Source organism: Lynx canadensis, chromosome B2, assembly GCF_007474595.2.
Source record: "Lynx canadensis isolate LIC74 chromosome B2, mLynCan4.pri.v2, whole genome shotgun sequence".
Classification (NCBI taxonomy): Eukaryota; Metazoa; Chordata; class Mammalia; order Carnivora; family Felidae; genus Lynx; species Lynx canadensis.
The window spans coordinates 125,610,877-125,633,590 of NC_044307.1; the positions used below are offsets into that span (position 1 = coordinate 125,610,877).

The 22,714-nt window shown below is 43.0% G+C and overlaps 1 protein-coding gene across 4 annotated transcripts in view; it reads right to left on the bottom strand.

The window, feature by feature from the left end:
- NHSL1 (NHS like 1) overlaps window positions 1–22,264 on the bottom strand; it is a 132,899-nt gene extending 110,635 nt beyond the window's left edge. For 2 of the 4 annotated variants that reach the window (XM_030316445.1, XM_032593256.1), the window contains exon 1: window positions 21,445–22,264. In XM_030316445.1, coding sequence (XP_030172305.1) covers window positions 21,445–21,646 — 202 coding nt within the window. In that variant the 5' untranslated portion in view covers window positions 21,647–22,264. The remainder of the gene's footprint in view (window positions 1–21,444) is intronic. The other 2 variants (XM_030316448.1, XM_030316446.1) reach the window with 1 other exon arrangement.
- Window positions 22,265–22,714: the final 450 nt, after the last annotated feature.

A 22,714-nucleotide genomic window follows, 5' to 3' on the forward strand; every position in this document is an offset into this window, starting at 1 on the left:
GCTTTGAAAGTCAGAGGAGATTAAAGACATACTGCCAAACATCATTTTCCATTTTCCCCTATATTACAAGAGACTGAGGATGCCGAAACCCTCTGATACTTTTGAGATCAGAATGACCAGAGGAGGAGCCCCTCTGGTGGCCAAGGCTGAGCGGCACCACTGGAACATCTTACACTAAAGGTTTAGTCATTGCCAGCTCCCCAACGGTTCTACGGTACTTCTGTTTTTACCAACGTTCTGAGTTTTTCTATATATTATTACTCCCACAGGCCCAAGAGAAAGATGAAAAAATATTAGAGCACTGTGTCTTTAAATTGGCTAACTTCACCTTTTCCCCAGCTCATTCCCATGGTCTAGTGTGCCAGTCTGGCCACTTCTATAGCAGTGCTAGTTCATCATGCGGAAACCTGGACACAGGTCTTTGTTCTAGACACTTCCTCCACCTATCATCATCGCACCCTGTCTCCTGTTTGATTTTCTGTACTCTGGAGGCAGAGCTGACCTACTTAATCCAGGGGCAACCATTCTCTGAGATGTCTGAATCCTGGCTCATTAAAAAGACAGGTTACTTCGTGCTGGACCCAAATCAGCTACAGAAGGCCAAGGAAACTGGCAGATACTTCACGAGAGTTCTTCAGTTGCTTCTGGCCTCAGGCAGGCTCATGCAGGTCACTATCTCGCCTCTAGGAATCATGAGAGTTCTGCTCTAATTGGCCATTTTAAAATATGTTTTCCTGAGCCAGGGTTATTTCGATGTTTTTCCCTTCAAAGCTGAGTCTGGACTTCGTGACGTCACAGCCAAGAAAGCAGCCCTCATTCGGCTCTTTCCCGTGAACTCCCGTCTCTAATCTCATTCATGCCACCCTGGCTCTAATAGCCAAATGACTTGATTTTCTTTTTTTAAGAACTCTTGGGTCCCTCTGGTTCTATTTTCCCAGGGAATGTAATAATGAGTCTGCAAGTTGACCTGAGCCCTTAGATGATTTCACATCCTTTCCTGGTCTCCCTTACGCGTGCAGATTTGCCGCGACTCCGTTGCTGTCCATTGGCCTCCGGTCTGGAACTCCACCCGTCCACCTTAGGGACACAGTGCACCCTCGTCAGCAACAGCAGCAGGAAGGAGTCTTTCCCGTGCAACCTTGCTCCATCCATCCTACGTGATGTAGCTTCCAAAGGTACCACCCATGGCTGAGATGTTTCTTCAAGCTACAACACTCCTTGATGCCTTTATACTTGTTTATTTCTTCTTTCTAAATCTGACCTCTTCATTCACCTTCATACTAACTACATCTCTCCAAAAGAGCTTCATCTGCTCTATTCTCTCCTTTAGGAAAATGATGATGATGATGATGATGATTCCACTTATGTGAAAAATACAAGGTATGGATAAACCCTGTGCTCCTCGTCTAGCAGTAAAGTAAAAGGGTTGACACGCGGAGTCCATTCTTTTCGCCAATTTTCTGGTCATATACCCGCTCAGGGCCCTGTCAGCAGGCTTTGTGCATACTTCGTATGGTCTCATACCTCCACTGTCTTTGATCAGGCCATCATTTCCTTCATCTAAAACGCAGCCCGGGGCGCCTGGGTGGCTCAGCTCGGTAAGCGGCTGACTTTGGCTCAGGTCGTGATCTCGCGGTCCGTGGGTTCGAGCCCTGCGTCGGGCTCTGTGCTGACAGCTCAGAGCCTGGAGCCTGTTTCAGATTCTGTGTCTCCCTCTCTCTGACCCTCCCCCGTTCATGCTCTGTCTCCTCTCTGTCTCAAAAATAAATAAACGTTAAAAAAAAAAAAATTTAAAACGCAGCCCCCTCTCCCACAGCCTGTTTTTTCACTTCTCTGAAGCCTCCTTTGATCATGCTCCTCTCCTCCAGCAGAATCAATCTCTCTTTGCACTAAGTCATCAGGGAACTTTATCTATGCAGCTATCATAGTGTCTCAATTCCACCTGCCCACCTAAAATGAAAGGTCCTCAGAGACTTGCTCATTTTCACTTAATCCGTAATGCCCTGTGGGATACCTGAAACAGAATAAGTGATCAACGTTCGTAGCATAAATCAAAATTATTATCACGTTAATATTTTGTCCAAAAGCAAATGTTAGTGGAAAGTGTATATCCTGTAGCATAATGATTCCTATGAGACATCATTAAAAATTTAACATAGTCCTTAAAATTAAATCGATACTGGGGGCGCCTGGGTGGCTCAGTCAGTTGAACATCCGACTTTGGCTCAGGTCATGATCTCATAGTTCGTGAGTTCGAGCACCGTGTTGGGCTCTGTGCTGACCGCTCAGGGCCTGGAGCCTGCTTCGGATTCTGTGTCTCCCTCTCTCTGCTCCTGCCCTGCTCACACTCTGTCTCTCTCTCAAAAACAAGTAAAGATTAAAAAAATATTAAAAAAATTAAATAGATACTATTTTCCCTGCATATAACTATACTGAAACTCATTATTAAATAACAGTTACTGATCATTAATAGTTAAATCTATGGTGGAATTTTTATAAAATCATCATTTCTTTAATAGTCTATCACGGTATACACAAATATCAATCATTATGTTGTATACCTAAAACTAATGCTATATGTCAATTATGTCTCAATAAAATTTTAAAAAACAAAAAAGGCTAATAGTCTAAAGAGGCCTCATTTTTTTTTTTATTTAATGTTTACCTTATTTTGAGAGAGAGAGAGAGAGCACGAGCGTGGGAGGGGCAGAGAGAGAGAGGGAGACACAGAATCCGAAGCAGGCTCCCGGCTCTGAGCTGTCAGCACATAGCCCGACGGGGGGGCTCGAACTTACAGACCGCGAGATCGTGACCTGAGCCGAAGTCAGATGCTCAACCAACTGAGCCACCCAGGGTGCCCCGCGGCCTCATTTTCAAACCCACAAACAAAAAAACCATTCACTCTCAAGACACGTTCTCCAACAAACTCAGAAAGCAGTTTTTCCTATTCTCCTTCAGCCTAATTAAATGTTTGAAGGATGATGGAAGTGGAAAAGAAAAAAAATATTTTTGAAAATATCCATACAAGAACATTGAAGTCAGTGTGTCCAGCTGGAGGGAGGATCCCAAAACGATGTGATAATAATGACCCCAAATCCCCTTTCTTAGTGAACTTATTAGGAAACGTGTTACAGGAGAAAAATAAAACCCCTAGAGTCTAAAATTAATTTTCGTAACGCTTTGCCATTACCAATATGCCTAATATGTGCATATTTTGAAGAGTCTAAGTTTAGAGCACGTATAAATATCCTCATATCCTTTCCTACCGCATAGTTCGTCAACGTGTGACTCCCAAAATACACATATCGATGTGAAACCCCTCTAAAAACAAAAAACAAACAAAAACCCTAAAAGAGGGAGGTCAATTGTATCCTTTTCCCCTAAGCATCTGAGTAATCTGAGGAAGTTAAAACAATCACCAACCGCCAGCCACAGAAACAGGTGTAACTCTTCCACTCACGAAATTACCCTCCTCAATCAGCCTAAAGAGAAGTCAGTCTACAAATCAGAATTACTCAAGATCATGAACCAGCCAAACAAGAGGAACACGAGTTCTGCCACAATTTCCTTGTTAATAAAACATAAGCCCATAACCATAGAGAGTAACTGGACTGTCATTACCTTTAATCATCAAGTAAACAGATAAAAACTGAAAGGAAGATGTGTCAAGTTAAAATGTCTAGGCTCCTGATAATTTCTGCACAGATAACGAAATACTCTAATATTTAAGTTCACTTAAGACTTACAAATTTAAAAACACTTTATTTTAAAGCCCACTATGTATCTGAAAAACTCAAAGTTCTGTAATCACCTAGAAGATTTCCATAAAAAGGTAGTTTATTTCTGAACTCACGTTCTCCAACTTTTGACCCACTTAAACCTTGGTGACAAGGCTTAAAGGAAGGGGCTAATCACTTCCCTTTCAACCGCCAAGTCTGAGCGGTCAGGCAGTTTGAAACTTCAGGAATAGCCAAGTTATTTCGGGACCCATAGGATTTACAACAGTAATGGTTTGAGGAAACCACACGATTTAGGCTCCTTCAAGTCCTTTCCCTGTCCTTAGAGGAGTTTAAAAATAAGCAAGAAAATGATTTTCAAATCGGCAGACCAATTTCAGGGTGGCGGTGCATGATAATCACAGAGTTACAAGATCCGCAGAGAACAGAGCAAACCACAGAAACAGCTCTTTTCTGATCCTCCTCTTTGATCATGCTAAACAGATCTAAGCCTTTTCCGTTTTTTGTTTTTGTTTACCTCTTTCTCTTTTCCTCCTTCCTCCTTCATTCCCTCCTTGCCTGTGTGTCCCTCTCCCTCTCTCTCCCTCCCTTCTTTGCTTGACATCAGTAAAGTTAAGCCCTAACAGAAGTCACCTACGATTCTGTTGATGGTAATGGCTGGCATTTGTGTTCTATTTTTATTTCATGCATCTCTGCAGACTCAGCTATTAATGATAATAAATCCACAGCCCCTCAAGAGGAAAAAAAAGTTATATGTCAGAAATAGAATACTACATTTAAAGTTTGAAAAAGCACTTATTTTGAGGCAGATGTGCTTCTGACAGCTCTATTAAGTGATTCGACTTTCTCTGAGCACTTCACTTCATGCAAAAGAAAGGCTACAGCCCAGGGCCCTTGGGGTTTTCTGTTTGTCTTTTGTGGGGTTTTTTGGGGGGTGGGAGGCTGGGAGGGGTTGAGTTTGGTTTGGTTTTTTTCCTTCAATTCTTTGAAAGCTGAATGAATTTTATTTTTGTGAGTAGAATAAAAGTGACACCAGAGACCCTGTTTTCAGATGTCTTTTCCATCCTTCAGAAGTTGCTCATTTGCTGCGTATCTATTTAAGAAAACTTTCTGTGGGATACATTGAAGGAAAAGCTTCCCAAAAGTGTTCTGGAAGGTCAGCAAAGGAATCTGCTGCTTGACCTTCCCAGAGGGGTCGGAAGGTCAAAATTAAAGAATAGACAGGAACACAATCTGAAAACCACTGAAGAGAGGAGAAAGGGCTCCACCGGCCCCTAACAGGTTAGTCTTGTTTTGTGAAGGTAACTCTACTTGGATCCTTCATAGCTCCAATTCAGAGACTATATACAAATATTTACTAAAATGCTCTTAAATGACACTGAGAGAGGAAAACATGTGGTCACTGCCTCTAAACAATTGCTCCAGTTGGCCTTTCTAATCAGGTATTCACAAAACAGACTTATTCGAATGTCACTTTATCTGAAAAGAAAAACATCTTTATAATTATTATCTCTGAGATTTTACAACCAAACACAGCATAACTCTATTGGGTATCCAGAGCTTTTGATATCAGGAGTGAGCCTCTTCTATTAATTCTCTAATGTTTGGAAAATGAGAGAAAGGCTAACAGTGCTTCTTGAAATTGTTACTTTTCTCTGAGCCTCGTTTCTGAGTCACAGGGAAAAAAACATTTGCTTTTTAAACTCTACTTTCAACTTATTCAAATTGCATCTCAACATTTTTGGAGCTCTCCTATATATTCAATGAGCTACTACTGTGGGCCTAGGGTGCAAATGGGGACTGCAACATTTCAACATAGACTATTCAAAGATCATGTTAATTCTGAGTATTTGGGATATTACTGGTTTATTAAGAAATTCACAGAGGACGCCTGGTGGCTCAGTGGGTTGGGCATCCGACTTCAGTTCAGGTCATGATCTCAAGGTTCTTGAGTTCGAGCCCACATTGGTCTCTAGGCTGACAGCATGAAGCCTGCTTGGGATCCTCTGTCTCTGTCTCTCTCTCTCTCTCTCTCTCTGACCCCCCCCCGCCCCTCCCCTGCTTGTGTACATGTACTCACTCTCTCTATCTCTCTAAAAAATAAATAAACATGATGGGGCGCCTGGGTGGCTCAGTCAGTTTGGGCGCCCGACTTCGGCTCGGGTCATGATCTCGGGGTCCGTGAGTTCGAGCCCGCGTCAGCTCCGTGCTGACAGCTCAGAGCCGGGAGCCTGTTTCACATTCTATTTCTTGCTCTCTCTCTGACCTTCCCCTGTTCATGCTCTCTCTGTCTCAAAAATGAATAAATGTTAAAAAAAATTTTTTTTTTTAATAAAATAAATAAATAAATAAATAAACATGAAAAAATTTAAAAAAAAAAGAAATTCAGGGGCACCTGGGTGGCTCAGTCGGTAGGCGTCCGACTTTGGCTCAGGTCTTGATCTTAACGGTTCGTGAGTTCTAGCCCCGCATTGGCTCCGTGCTGACAGCTTTGGAGCCTGCAGCCTGCTTCAGATTCTTTGTCTCCCTCTCTCTCTGACCCTTCCCTGCTCACACCCCCTCTCTCTCTTTCTCAAAAACAAACATGAAAGAAAGAAAAAGAAAGAAAGAAAGAAAGAAGAAAAGAAGAAGAAAGAAAGAAGAAAGAAAGAAAGAAAGAAATTCGGAGAAAAGACAGAGTCAGACCAGTTTTTTCAGTCCCATTTTACATCATTCCCATTTGTGTTAATGAGGATCAAATGTCACTTAAAGTGTTTGACTAAAAATACTCTGGAGAAGAAGTGGTTTCAGTCATAGGAATACGGTCTCATCTTCACTATCTTTTTTTATTTTTTTGAAGCAGATGATGTGAAGATACGGAATTGAAGATATGGGGAGGCAATTTTAACCATATGAAACACATGAGCATATACCTGGTGTCCAAATATCAGCTGGAATGAAGAGAGGGGAGGGAGAGGAGAGGGGAGAACATAACACGTTATTAGAGAAAGTGGCTGATGGTGAAACCAAAGCTTAAAAGCGGCAAGCTACACTTGTTTATTACGTGAACAGTGCGGTGATCCTCCTTGAAAACTCACAGTGGTTTTATAGAAGTGTTTAAAATCTAGCATTTACAAAAAGAACCGGGATGGCCTAAGTCACAATTTCATAACATTCATGCAAACACGTGCTTCATTCAACTGTCCTGAGAAGAAAAGCCAACAAAAGATAAACATGGAAAAACTTATTTACCTATTACAGTCACATCCTACTTACCAAGAGATCACTTTTCTGACAAACTCACCCACTCAACATCTGGTCAAGAAGTCAAGAAGCCAAAATGGTCTCTGACCAGAGAGCATCACTCACAGGATTATGGCTCAAGATCTTATTATAATTTTTTGACCAACCCTGTTGCAATAAATCAGATCGCCCCGACCCTCCACACAGGGTAACAAATTAGAAATACCAAGTCAGAGCGTGGTGAGGACAAGAGGCAGGCACAACTACACGGGGAAAGAGAGCTGACAGCCTTCCAGCAGAAGTGGCACAAGCAGCAGGCAGTGGAGTCTCACTTTGTGCCAAAGCAAAGGTCTTACTCATCTCAGCATCCACCAGGGAGCATCACCAGGTTCTTACCGGTTCAGTGACTATTCACAGGGACGCCCGAAGCCTCAAAGCAAGGTTCATCTGTGCTGTGTGGATTCAGCAGAGACACTGCACGGGTGTCATGGAAAGAGTGTGACCATGTCACAAGAAGTGGACTCAGACCCAATCTATACATTATCTATACGGCATCAGGTAAGTCACTTCGTCTTTCAGAGACTGTTTTCTTGCCACCAAAGGGGATAATGTCACCTCTTCTGCCCATCTCACAGGACTGTCATAACAATGGAATGAGACCATACACGTCTGAATACCGTGTCAACCATAACCTGCAAAGAGACTCTATCTGCAGAGTATGCTTTAGAACAACATTCATAAGAAAATACTGTTAATTCTGAAAGATGAGGGGCACCTGGGTGGCTCAGTCGGTCGAGCGTCCTGACTCGTTGATTTCGACTGAGGTCATGATCTCACAATTCGTGGGATTGAGCCCCGCACTGGGCTCTGTGCTGTCAGTGTGGAGCCTGCTTGGGATTTCTCTCTTCTCCCTCTCTCCCTGCCCCTCCACCACTCATACTCTCTCTCTCTCAAAATAAATAAATAACATTTAAAAAATTAAAAAATAAGATCCTGAAAGATGAATGAGGCAGGCTTCAATTATATGAAAACACAAATAAATAAAAGGCATATTCCTCTAACATTTATATCAGCTAACATGTAGTCCATATTAGAAAAGTATCTCTAGGGCGCCTGGGTGGCGCAGTCGGTTAAGCGTCCGACTTCAGCCAGGTCACGATCTCGCGGGTCCGTGAGTTCGAGCCCCGCGTCGGGCTCTGGGCTGATGGCTCAGAGCCTGGAGCCTGTTTCCAATTCTGTGTCTCCCTCTCTCTCTGCCCCTCGCCCGTTCATGCTCTGTCTCTCTCTGTCCCAAAAATAAATAAACGTTGAAAAAAAAAATTTAAAAAGAAAAGTATCTCTAACCAATTACCAGTTGTTGTTTTCTGTTGTTGTTTTTTTTTTCTTTTTTACAATAACCTTATGTTTCAAAGGAAATGACTTCTCCCCTCCAATTAGACATCGGATATCTGACACATACAGGCTAGAGTCCAACAATTGGAAAGGGAACTTAATGGACGCAACTTCTCAACTGATTTTCCTCTAAGGGGGACAGACAGTAGGCCAGTAAGCATAATGATAGAAAAATCCCCAGAACAAGGCAGAAATTCTTCAGACATTGCTATTCATGAGCTTTCCCCTGGGTCGGTTAGCAGGTGCACATAATCTGCGGAACGCAAGCTCTGTGACACTGTGCTCCATCAGGCAAACAAGGGTTACACTGGAAATCACTCAGTCCCGCCTAATTTTTAAGCATTTCCCCTTATGGGAGAGGGGCCCAGCGGTTCACCTAGAAGAGAACTTGCCATGGGGAATGCTTACATGCTCATGACTGTAAGTCCTCAGAGCAGATGATTGCTGAGACGCACCACAAATCTACATTGCATCTCAAGACACTTCAGAGGTGCAAGACCCTTCTACAAGAGTGAAATGACCATGGATTATTCACAGACACTCCATCCTAGTTTGTCACTCTTAAACATTGTGAAGGAGTGACCTGGTACACAAGAATATTAAGAACCTACCCAAGGAAGTGAAGTCTACTGAAGCAGTGTTTTACCCATTGAAGGCTATGATATAATAAGGGAGACACAACATCACTTCGGTAGGTGAGGACTGACGTTTTCTGCCTAATAAAACAATAAGGGGCACCTGGGTGGCTCAGTCGGTTAAGTTTCTGACTCTTGATTTCAGCTCAGGTCATAATCTCAAGGTTGTGAGTTCGAGCCCAAGCTGGGCTCTGCACCGTTAGGATTCTTTCTCTTTCTTTCTCTCTTTCTCTCTCTCTCTCTCTCTCTCTCCCTCCCTCCCTCCTCCCTCCTCTCTCTCTGCCCTTCCCCTGCTTGTGTGCTCTCTCTCTCTCTAAATGAATTGATAAACTTAAAAAAAAAAGAATAAAAACAGAAGAGAAAATTGTTGCATGGAGTCATGTGACAATGAAGTAGCTTCACAAAACTTCTGCTTCATTTTGTGTGTGTGTATGTGTGTGTGTGTGTGTGTGTGTGTGTTCAGTTGACTCTTGAATAAACATGGGAACTAGGCGCACCAACTCCTCCCCTCATTCCCCATTCTGTACAGTTGAAAATCTGTGTGTAACTTTTGAATTCCCCAATAACTTAACTACTAAACAGCCTACTGTTGACTGGAAGCCTTAACAACTACATAAAGTCGATTAATCCATATATTTCATATGTTGTATGTATTATACGCTATATTCTTACATCATAGTAAGCTAGAAAAAAAGGAAAATATTATTAAGAAAAACATAAGTAAGAGAAAATACATTTACAGTACTGTACTGTAACTATTGGGGAAAAATCCATGTATAAGAGGGTCCATGCAATTCAAACCCATGTCGTTCAAGCGTCAAATGTATACACAATGTGTGGGACTATAAACCAATCTAAAGTGTACTTATTATTATGGACACGGACAAAATTTTGAGAGTCATTGACAAAAAGTCAACTATACGGGCACCTGGGTGGTTCAGTCGGTTAAGCATCCGACTTCAGCTCAGGTCATTATCTCGCCATTTGTGGGTTCAAGCCCCACATCGCACTCTGTGCTGACAGCTCAAAGCCTGGGGCCTGCTTCGGGTTCTGTGTCTCCCTCTCTCTCTGCCCCTCCCCCGCTCATGCTCTGTCTCTGTCTCTCTCAAAAAATAAATAAGTAAAATAAAATAAAGCATTAAAAAAATTAAAATAAAAAATTAAAAGTCAACTGGGGGGCACCTGGGTGGCTCAGTCGGTTGAGGGTCCGACTTCGGCTCAGGTCATGATCTCACGATTCGTGAGTTCCAGCCCTGCGTCGGGCTCTGTGCTGACAGCTCAGGGCCTGGAGCCTGCTTCGGATTCTGTGTCTCCCTCTCTCTCTGCTCCTCCCCTGCTCACACTCTGTCTCTCTCTCAAAAATAAAGATTAAAAAAAATTTTTTTTTAAAAGTCAACTGTAATTAAATTTTTCTGGCACTGAAAAACTCAAGACATTCATACTATAGTTCTACTGTAGAAGAATTCTTTATTCCATCCCAAAACAAGCATTGTTATAGAGCAACCTGGCTCAACTTGCTCAGAAATTTGAGGGAAATGTTACTAATTTGATTTCTGTTCTGACCTCTGTTAGTCGGAGTTGACGCATAACCTTCAAGATCTCTAAAACTAGCTCTGTGACCTTTCCGTCGTTACAATGACTTAAGCACCCAGGTCAAGTGGATAAACTAACACATACCCCAGTGTGTGGGATGTAACCAAGGTCTGATGATCCGAAGGAATGTTAACGGAGAAAAATCCCAACGTTGCCAGATTCAGAAAACATCAGTAACCATCAGAATGGCCCAATTGCAACGGGGTGTCTCAAAAACTCCTTACAAATCAAACAGAAGTGGGATCCTTAGGACAGAACAACTTTCAGGCATTCATACCTGAGGACAAATAATGGGACGGCCAGCTAAAAAGAAAAACGGTTAAAAGATATTTTTATAGCAGGAATAAAGGATATTGATTAACTCTGCAATAAAATTACTTTAAGGTAAAAATCAAAGTTCCTTTCCCAGGAAGTCAAAGCACTCTAGGTACTTTCTGTTGGTGAAAAAAAACTATGTAAATAAATAACTACTGGTCAAAATGACCACAGCGACCAAGCCAACACCAGCCACAACCACCCACCAAGACAAATTCACAAACTGTCTTTGTATGGCTTTGTAAAAGAATCCCCAACCAATCAAGACCGAAGCAGGACACGCCTGTGTTCAGGTAGGAATTCTGGTTTATCTCAAAATGTAATCCGAAACACCCGACACCCAGTTTTCTACTTTAGCTGAGGCGTTTCCAGTTACAAAGTAAACGAGAACCTTCGGGAATAGGGGCAAGGGAACCGTATCAACAGTAAAATATATTTACTCTTACTCTCTCTTTTAAAGTTTACTGAAAAGACAAAAATCGAGTGATACGGTTATGGAAATCTCAACTGCTGGTGGCTTTCACTTGCAAATGGGCTTTTCTTCGAGAAGGATAAACATACATTGAACCCAAATCAGATAATTTACGTGCGCCACTAAAATTATTTTAACCAGTGAATACATTAGCCTTTGTCCTTGTTCCACACCCTTTCAACCACACATACAAACTTTATTAAGCTGTATCTTGAAAACAACCTCAAAATACTACAAGTGTACAAGTAGTTGTGCAAACAGCATATCCAGGAACTTGACCGAGTCCCAGCAGACTACCATTACTTTACCGCTTTAGAAGACCGGATCAGAAAACTGTTAGCACAGGGAAGGCAGCATGGAGAAGTATGGAGACTCATTAGCTCCTCTTGCCTTATTATTTATCCCATCTTCTTCCCTCCTCCAGTCTACTGCCACCTTCTCCCATTATCTGCCACTCAGTCCCGCCCCCAACACACTCTTTTTCAAAAGTAGTAGGGCATGAAAATGGCACTTAATGAGTGCCTGCTCTAGGGAAGGCCCTGTGTGCAGGGTCATTCCAGGTTACTCACAATTCAAGCCATTTTCCTCCTGGAATCTGAGAGAGGCTTGCTCCTCCATGGGGCTCTCCCAAGGCGTTGTTCTCTATCAAGCCTACCTGGCAATAGAAGCTCTCAAAACACAAGAATCCATAAGACAAACCCAGATCGTGGGAATGAGTCTAGCAAAGGGTAGTACTGGCCCAGGGGGAGCACTAGCTGGGAACACCGGCTAACAAATCCTTCAAGGGCGACTGTCTCAGACACCTGATAGGCAAGCGCCCACCATGTATCACATATATTTACGTAGCCAAAATATTGTGCAACCGGCATGGTGATGGGTTCCAGCAAGAACTAAATAAATAAATGCTGGTGTAATGTCTCTGATGACTAGTCAGTCATCGAATTTCAGCCATAAATGACAGAGAACAATCTGGGATGCCAAATTTGGTGGTACAGAAGAGAAAGGTTTACTAGAGCTGAAGAGGGGCAGACCACAGATCACTACAACCAGCTTCCAGCCTCCCAGCGTCACACACACATGGCTCTGTATACAAACAACATATATGCTGGTTATATGTTAGTTTTCCGATCACATTTATTAAGATAGTGGTCACCATAAATATCATCTTTAATTAGGAAGATTAGACATGCAATGTGAAGACTACCCACATTTCGTAAAGCGAGAAAACACATAACCATAACTACAAAAATCACAGATGCTATGCGACCCAACAAGTAAGTCTTAAATCCTGGGACTTCCCTTAATAAAGAAAGCCTCACAACGAAAAATCTGTAGCTCCATAACTATCCATAACTCATGTGCCTATATAATTGCTTCCAAGTGCTCAGCACTTTGTCGCTTCTCAGGCTCTATGCCGCTCAAATCCATTCTGTGTGCCATAACCAAGCAGTTTCCCCTTAACATTGCCCGACCATATGTTCACACAACAAATACCTACTCTTGCAAAGTGCAAGACACTGGATAAGACAGAGAATAGACTTCAAGGAGCTTCAAATTCAGGTAAGGTATGACGCACATGCCTAAGAGTCTCACAGCAGAGCCTGTACCTTTGAACCCAAAGATACTGGGTCCAAGACCTCAAGATACCCTACGTGCTTCAACATCCTTTCTCTTTCTGAAGAATTACACTCGATTCCCTGTCTCACCACCTCTGTTTCTCTGCCCGGTTTTCAGTACTCCCTAGTGACCCTTCCTTGCTTATCACGCTACTATTTTATCTGATACTTACGGTATCCAGACAATATTTATTAAATGAGTTTTCTCATGTGACGTGTTATTAATAGTGTCTAGCCATGGCAAGCCCTCATTAGATGCTTATAGGCAGTGGGACTGATCTACACATGACGTTCAATTGAGTATTTTAAACCATTTCAGGATTTGACATCAAAACTGTGGTACATATTACCTGAAGGATTATGTAACGGAGATGACAGCTTCCAGTTGGGTTGTCTGAGTTATACAAGTACTCTAAAAGCACTTATTTCTAGGGGTGGCTCAGTCGGTTAAGTGTCCAGCTTCAGCTCAGGTCATGATCTCATGGTTGGTGAGTTTGAGCCCCATACCAGGCTCTACACAGTCAGATTCACTTCCTTTCCTCTCTGCCCCTTGCCCGCCCTTCAAAAATAAATAAATAAGCTTTTTAGAAAACTCGATTTAAAAAAACTGAGAATTCTACAGAATAGTATATTCTACACTAGTACAACTACCTCTTTTGGCTTAATTGACTATCGATAGCAAAGAGATGGCCAACCTCTTCGACACTATCATTTAGTACAACCAGATCCAACCGGTAAGCTGATACAGTATCAAGAAAACATACACTCATTTATTCAATAAATTAGCTGCACCTCCTACCCACACGTATGATGACTAGGTATTATCCCATTTTACAAAAATGAAAAACTAGAGTTTAAACAGATGATGTGACTTGTTCCGGGTCACGTTATGAGCAAGTGACAGAACGAGAACTATTAGATTTCCCGACTAAGTGCTCCATGCACCATTCTCTCTTTCCACTAAACTTTACTGAATACCTACTATGCGCCAGGCTTGGGGAATACTGCTTACCAAAATATACAAAAACCTCTCCTGTCTTAGAGGGTAAGTTCTAGTTTTAGGAGACAGTACTGAAAATAAAGACAGTTACCCTCAAACAAGAGTTTGAACCATGCAGGTCCGTTTATACACGAATTTTTCCAATAAATACAGTACAGGACTATAAATGTATTTTCTCTTCCTTATAAATTTCTCAGCATTTCTTTTCTCTAGCTTAGGTAAGAATACAACATATAATACACAGAATATACAAAATATGTTCATCAATTCCTTAGCTTATCGGTAAGGTTTCCGGTCAATAGTAGCCGTCTTAGTTAGTAGTTAAGTTTTTGGCGAGTCAAACGTTACATGGGGATTTTTGACTGCATAGGGGTCAGTGCCCATCACCCTTGTCTTGTTCAAGGGTCAGCTGTACATAAAGCATATAGTATGTTAGATGGTGGTAAGTGCTTTGGAGAAAAATAGAGATGGGGCTAGAAAGGCTAAGAGGAGGGTAAGATGTGACAACTTTAAACAGGGCCATGGAGATGGCTCTTGAGCAAATATCTGAAAGAGGAGAGGGAGCGGTCAAAAAGGGCATAGCTGGGTGAGGGAAGGTCAAGCTCATGGCCTGCTCTCAACAGCAAGGGTCCTGATGTGACTCAAAGGTGCCGCTGGGGGAGCCGTGGAGTGAGGGAGGCAGACCGTGGAGGAACTTCCCACACACTGTGGAGACTATCAAACTCGCTGAGAAGGAAAACCACAGAAGGGTTACATGGCATGACTTATGGCTGATGTTTTGCAAGATCACTGAGGCTGCTCCATCAAGATTAGCCTTCCTTGGGGTCGGGGGAGGCCAGAGACAGGGAGAGCAAGGGTGGAAGCGGAGGAACCGGGCGAGAAAGAACCGCAAGAGCACGCTGCTGCCTCGCCGTGTCGACACGCATCAGCCGGTCTCCTACCTCATCTCTGTTTGCTAAGCCAGCTTCCCTGGGGGTGCAAACACTCGTGATCAAACGTTTCTACAAAGTATTTGATTCACACACAGTTTGAGTGAGCAACAGGAAACGGAAGACTGCCACCAAAATTATGCTCCCCCAAAGTGAACCCTCTCTTTTGCGATACTCAAGAAACTTCAGAGTCAGGGGGCGCCTGGGCGGCTCAGTCGGTTAAGCGTCTGACTTCGGCTCAAGTCATGACCTCACAGTTCGTGGGGTCGATCCCCGCGTCAGGCTCTGTGCTGACAGCTCGGAGCCTTGAAGCCTGCTTCGGATTCTGTGTCTCCCTCTCTCTCTGCCCCTCCCCTGCTCATGCTCTGTCTCTGTCTCTCAAAAATAAATAAATGTAAAAAAAAAAAATTTTTTTAAAGAAACTTCAGAGTTGGGAGCACTTGTGAGGTTACAGTCATCAGTATATTGGACAAAGGGAGCACACAGGGCTACCTATGCCCCCCCCCCCCGCCTCGTTCGGCACGGTGCCCTGTGCAAACAGCACTATTAACAGGGTCCCAGATGAGTTATGTTCACCCAGTCAGCAATCATTTATTGAGCACTTAGCCTGGGGGATAAAACGGATAAATCAGACTTGGTCTCTGTCCTAAAAGTGTTCAGTCTAGCTAAAGACACAGACACATAAGCTATAAGTACAATCTAGTATATAATAAACATAATTACCAAGGTACGTAGAAGGTGGAGAAATCACACAGAGAAGGGAATAATCAGCTCTACCCTTTGGGAACTAGGGAAGGCTTCACGGAGTTCTAAAGAAAGCAGAGAAGGTCCAGCAGGAAGCCAGCAGGCAGGGGCGGGACTGGAGCATGATGGCCCCGGGAGCAGGAGATACACGGTAGGGCTGTGCAAGAGCAATGCATCCATTGCTACTGGGGGAGTTAAAAAACGGCAGGGGAGGGAGGGGAGTGGGGGGGGGGCAGAGGGCGCAGGGCCCACACTCCATTAAGTAAGATAGGCTTTATTTTGTAGGCAATGGAGTGCAACAGAAGAGTGAGCCAATTATATTTGCATTTGGGCAAGATCACTCTGACTACAGTGTAGACTCAAGACTTACAGATGGCTCAAAGAGGGACCAGAGTGAAGATAACAAGAAGGAGTAGAAGGCCACTCAGAAGGCAAGGTGAGAGCAGGAGCAGGCCTGAATAGTTTGGATGACAAGAGGCTGCAGATACAAAAGACCTTGAGGAATTTAAAACTGATAAGACTGGAATTGACGGAAGTGTTTCATAGGAAATAGTGTCATTAAAAAACACTTTATTTAAAACTTTGATAGAAAATATTATGGTTAAACCAAAAACCCTTGAAATTACGTAGAAATATAACACATTCTACAGTATTGTAAGAGGCTTATAAAAACTAACACTAATTAATGTGTAGGGTCTTTTGAAATTATTTTAAAAAACAACTGTTGGAAAAGAACAATTTCAAAAAAGTTTTCAAAACCGAGTAAAGGCATGTCAGTGAAGAAGAACACAGGTTACAAAACTTCCAAATGAATGCTCTGACAATAGTTACTTCTTTTTTTTTTTTAACATTTTTATTTTATTTCTGAGAGAGACAGAGCATGAGTGGGGGAGGGGCAGAGAGAGGGAGACACAGAAATCTGAAGCAGGCTCCAGGCTCTGAGCTGTCAGCACAGGGCCCAACACAGGGCTCGAACTCGAGAACCTCGAGATCATGACCTGAGCTGAAGTCAGACGCTTAACCAACTGAGCCCCCCAGGCGCCCCAAAGTTACTTCTTTTAATACTCTCTTTCTAATAATCTAAGTAAGTGTCTAATTCTCAAAAAACAAATCAACAAATTTAAGACAATAGAGGATATTAGATAAAAACACCATTTCAACAGAATTTCACCAATTTAATAACAAATAAGATCATGTTTGCAGTGAAACAAGGCAGCAAGACAACAGAGATTCCCAACTTCAAAAGAAAAAATAATCAAAGGTCAATAAAGGGCAGTCTCAGTGAACCAGATAAAATATTAAGTGCACTCACTATTCGTCTCTTTCACAGAATGTCAGTTTCAGTAGAAAGAGGGAAACATTACAGTTACTGCACTGAGAATATTCTGCTCATCTCTTTTATTAAGACACCACGATGACTCCATTTAGCTATTCTTCCAATGTACCTAGTGACCCTCAAAAGAAATATTACTTATTTATCTAGTTTTACTCTCAAATGCAGGGGGGCTACTTTAGCAATATTTGCCAATACTTTTTAGGTCTCTTTAATGCCGTGAAGAAAATGTCCTTAAATCCCACAATTTTAAAGATTTTATGGTCAAAAATAAATCACAGCTGTTTACATGGAAACAGGATCTTGACCTTGCTGCTTTTGGCCTTTTGTGCCCCCCCCCCATTGTGATAGCTGAAATCATTGCTAATCTAATTATGAATAAGGATCCTGTTTTCTGCCAACTATTTTACTAGGGAGGACACTGGGATGAAATTACTTTAAACACAGCCAACTCCCACACTCAACAATTGATTATCTTGTGTATGGATTATTCATTACCCCTGATACCTAGCAAGGACGTTCTCTGGCTCTTTTTTGTAGTTCCTGGGATGGAAAAAAACACTGAAATTCAAATAATTCAAATTGGGTAATGTTACTAGCACATATGATAAAAGTCCTGATGAGGAGAATGAAACTATGGTTTAAATTGAGGCTTTGCATGTCAATTACCCTCTCTATGCACTGACCTGCCAATACCAGGATCATCAATCACGCCTCTGCCCAGCTGAACAGAGCAGGGGATACAACAAAACATGCTTTGCTCAGTGAGAGGCTACCCCATTATTATTCCACCTCTTTGGTTTTATTTGACAAGAGAAGGGTAAGTGAGCAAGATGGGGGAGCACAGAATAAATACTAGTCATTAGTTTCCCTTGAGAACCTTCCGCAGTGCTGGAAACAAAGCAGGAGCTCATTAAGTGTTGTGTGAATCAATGCTAACAGCCAGAAGGCCATGCAAAACATGAAAATGCTCAAGATAAAGTATCTTTATCTGGACCTTCTCATCTAAGCCATTCATTTTACAGTTTTCACAATTATCCTGCATTTTCTCTTTAATTCCCCATTAGATGTCTTATCTGCTTCTCCATTTAAGAATGGATTCCATGACTTCACAGCCTGGGTGCTATATTTCTTTGTATCCCACATGTAGTACTAGAAGTTCCTTCAGTAAATGCTCTCACAGACCCATGTGAAAAGCTACCTATTGTCTCACCTACAACTGATTTCCACTTTTTTACTACATTGGCATCTATTAAAACAGCTCATGATTCACTAAATTTATACCCAAGAGGATACTGATTCACACCCTTGATTTTTATGGCTAATTAAGTCAAAACATCATCTGCTATTGTAATGGGTCATATCCCACTAAGAATATAAGAACTGATCACTGCTGTTACTTAATTCATTTTTACCTTCCTGAGTACAAATGTTTTTAAGTTTTGAAACTTGCCATGGGCCGGAATAAAAGGAAACATGCAGGTGCCTCGTTGGGATTGCTTTGGACATATCAGTTATGTATCCTCTGGTTACTTTTTAGACTCAGGAAAAGTAACCTATTGATAGCATCTAATCTTATAATAACATCGTCCAAAAATTTTCCAGGCACTGTAGTTTTATACTGTTTCTTGAGTATAAGCGGCAACATTAAACTACAAATGTATAATAGGTTTGTGTCCAGAAAGATACCCATAAGACTAACTGCTTAAGAACTTTATTTTGATGTTACTAGTAAGCAATCCGGCATGGGCATTCCCTGCAAAAAGAACTTCTGAAATGAAATGTCAAAGAACTGTTTTAGAAAATGAACATACATACAACACACTGACCACACTGACAGGAAGGATTCCGTGGGCTAACTGCGCAAAGGAATGTGACCTGGAGACAGCGGCCAGGGAGCAGGCAGGCACTCTGGCCTTGCGGAAGCTGCTGGATGGAAGGGAGAAAGCCCTAAGACTGCATAACTGGACACCCCAGCAGCCAGAGGTACCACGGGGCGGGGGGGGGGGGGGGGCGGGGGGCGGGGAAGACACAGGACGCTACCCTAAAGCAAGGTTAACTTGTTAAGCTACACTGCCCTACCTCTAGCTGCCACTGCCTGGTGGTGGTGTCTGTCTGTGGGGGAGGGGAGCAGGGAAAGCAGGTTTTTAGAAACCTGTGTAGATTAAAGGGAGTTGGGGAGCAGGCTGAAAGGAAAGCATGTGGTCTGGACGGACAGATAGGAAGTAAAAGAAAGCTGCTATGCAATTCCCATCGGACCAGCATGTCTCCACTGCACATTTATCTGCAACCAAATCCTAGTATGGCCATTGGGTATTCTTAGCACTGATGGAGAATCCTTGCTAGAGTTTTAGCTGTACTGGATGCTGCTAATGGAAAACAACAACAACAACAACAACAACAACAACAACAACAACACACTCTAATCCTGAATAATTTTTCTGAAAGATTTATCCTCTTTTGATCTGGAAGTGTAAACAAATGTCACTTCTGTATTTCTCCGAAGGTAAGGGCCATTTGAAATAAGGGTCAGCAGGTATAACGTGCCCCTGGGACAGCGTGTCAAACTTGGGAGACAATTTTCTTCTGTAAGCCCGATGTCAGTCAAAAACAGAATAGAATCGTACCCACTATGATCTCTAGGCAGCTCTTTAAAGCTTTCCCCCCAACTCCATATGTCAAAAATGGTAATATTACCCACAGGCAATTATTTCCAAGAACCGAATAAATCTACGCCCTGTATTATGCCTCCACTTCTCCTCATGGGGCGACTGTATCCCCAATGACATTAAGGGATAAAGGGCACAATCTTCTGTATTGTTGCAGAAACGAGCCCCCCCCCCCTTTACAAGCCATCCCAGTTCTCCACAAGAACGTCATTATTTTTCACAAGTCAAGTGGACAGTGTTTGCTTCATTTCCCAGCTAAAACGAACACATGCAAATTGACAGTCTCTTTCCCTTTAGTGTTAACTTAGATGGAGCGTCTCCAGTAGAAATCCTGAATCGACACGCTCACACGTGCATCATCTTTAACAGAAACGTGACAGTGACGGATTTAAAACAGTCACAAAAGAACCCCCTTTGGCAAAGGCCAAGGGGATCAAAACTACACCCTCTGACCACCACAACACGACTGTATCCACCCTCCAAACGTTTTTGCCTCCAACGTGACAACCCACCCATTTGCCACAACCACAGCTCGTTCCCGATTTAGAAGAGGAAAGTTCGTGGACTAACTAAACCACACAACTCCGTCCAGAAAGCACAATGCCTTTTCTCTGCGTGGCACTCATGCCCCATCTGAACTAAAAACCTGCATATGTAGGCTCAGCGTCAGCGGACCACTGCTGACCCCCTCCTTGACATAATAAACAACTGACATCTTCTAAGAACATTAACTCGTCCCTCCTGTACCACAGTTTAATAAAGAACAAATGGCTTAACGCACAGTATACAGGAGGAAGAGCCGTGTGAAATCCTGAGTCCGTGGAATAGAACCACCGCACCCATCGGCACATATTTAACTGTGTTTACTCTCTCGGGTTTCAGCAGTTTTGTTTCCTACAAGAAGGGAAAGAACAGGTCGCTGAAAGATGCCAGCGAGGTTCCTTTCGGCACGGGAAGAATGTGATAAACAGGGAAAACACAATCACACGGAATGTCTGGACTCCTTTGTAATACTTAAATAGCGCCCCCCTACCGGGCTTTGCCACAGCACTGAATGGGGAAACCATTTTAGAGCTTAACAGTTCAGTCTCTACAGTAAACATTCTAAGAGGAAGAACTCAGAAACTCTAAACACAGAACAGGGGTGTGTTAAGAAATACTGAAATATTTCCCTCTCTCCCACTGGGGCTCATATTTTTCTTCACCTTGAGGAAGGCAAAACACGCCAAGCCTCGGCACAGAGACCAACACGGGTCTGAAAAGGAACTTGAAAGAAATCCAAAAACTCCTTCTGGCCACAGTATCAAGGGCAAGCCCTTCTTGTGTTCCGCTTCCTTGATGTCACTCTAACACCTGTTTGTTGCAAGTGTCATGAACTTCATCAATCTTCTTAAAGGAAGGTGCAAGCAGACCATTCCTGACTCCCAGAGTTTTGTCAGCATACTGTTTCAGAAAAGAGCTCCGTGAGGGTGGTTTTACCATTGAACTTTTCACAAGTCACCTGAGTGTGCGGATCTGCGGAGGGGAAACAGTGCTGAAGACAAAAGGCGGCTATTTCGCCCTTCTCAGGAGGACACCGTCTCAAGCTGAATCTAGCTGGAAGAGCGCTTGTATTTTAGACATGGAAACAATCAATGTGAATGACACCGAATTCCAAAACGAAAACAAACAAAAAGTCCTAAGGGGGCCAAAAATCACCAAGGGGAATCAGCGATAGAAAAAGAATTCTACATTGCAAACTTCTAAGAATTTAAACAAAAACAAACAAACAAAAAACATCAAATCACCTTTTCTGGGCTGGGTTCTGTAATTCCAGTTTTCATCATCGGCTTCCACCTGCTGCCCACAAACCGAGAGCTCTCCATCACTGCGGAACAGCCTCTTTGTCTGCCTGGACAAGGAGGAGAAATTTATCCAACTCACAGCACGTGAGAGAGACCCTGAATTTGACTTGAGTCTGAAAGAACCTGAAGAGCCTTCCTTTTTCATCTTCTTGCACACCAAGCTCGACTACAGACAAAGGACAGCCGCACAAACCAGACGCTGGGTTTTACAACTGTTCCATGTCCTTTAAACGAACCTGCTCCTTCCCACTAATTCAGACAGCGCTGGGAGTCAGGCACGGCGTGATGGGGCAAGACTGCTTGCTCCTATGTCACCCAATTACAAAGAAAAGGAAAATGAGGGGTTAGGAAACAAAAAGAAAAGAAAGAAAAAAAAATTTTTTTTGTTTTGTTATCCTAGCCACATTGCGGCACTTGGTTTGGTGTAACTTTAAAAATGAAGCAACGCGTTCATTTCAGGAACACTTGTCAGGACTTGGAGAACGGAACCAAGGCACTCCGATTCTTTGGTGGATACCTAGCATCCCATACTGTAATCCTGCTCCTCTCCCAGGCATCCTTCCCCACACGGGCAGGGAGCAGCCGTCTGCTGCAGACGGAGGGAGCTCCTCGGGCTGGAGAACGAGGTTCGGGGGTCAACCCGGGCGCCCCGTTTAAACTTCGCCCACACAGGTGTCCCAGGAGAAATCAAAGAGTTCGGCTCCCTTGTCGCAGCGCAGCACCGAATCATACAGCGCCCACTTGCCCTCTTTCCCCGTCTCCACAAACAATAAACCAGGCTGCGTGGCTATTGCTTGGATCACAGAGTAAGCGCTCCTGGGAAAGGCGATAGGCTTCCCGGACACTGAAGGCACCTCATTGGAGACAGAAAACCCCGCCTCCTCTCCACAGTCAATACTTCAGGGGCAGCTCAAACTTCTGCACTCCAGCAAAGCTACGGAAATGCAAGTCTGTGCAGAATACAGACTTCTGGAAATTTAAAAAAGAAGAAGAAGGAGAATTGATGATTTATCATCAGACCACACTTAGGAAGACAGGATTTTGAGGAGGGGGGTTAGAAGAACATACAGTTTTATAAACATCCAGCATTCTTTGGCTGAGTTAGGGATGTGATCATCTAAGAAAACGTATTCCCAAAGAGAATTAAACTGAGTCTGCGATTCCTTCTTTCCCAGCTTTCAACAAAGGTGAAATGCAGCCATTCTTGCACCTG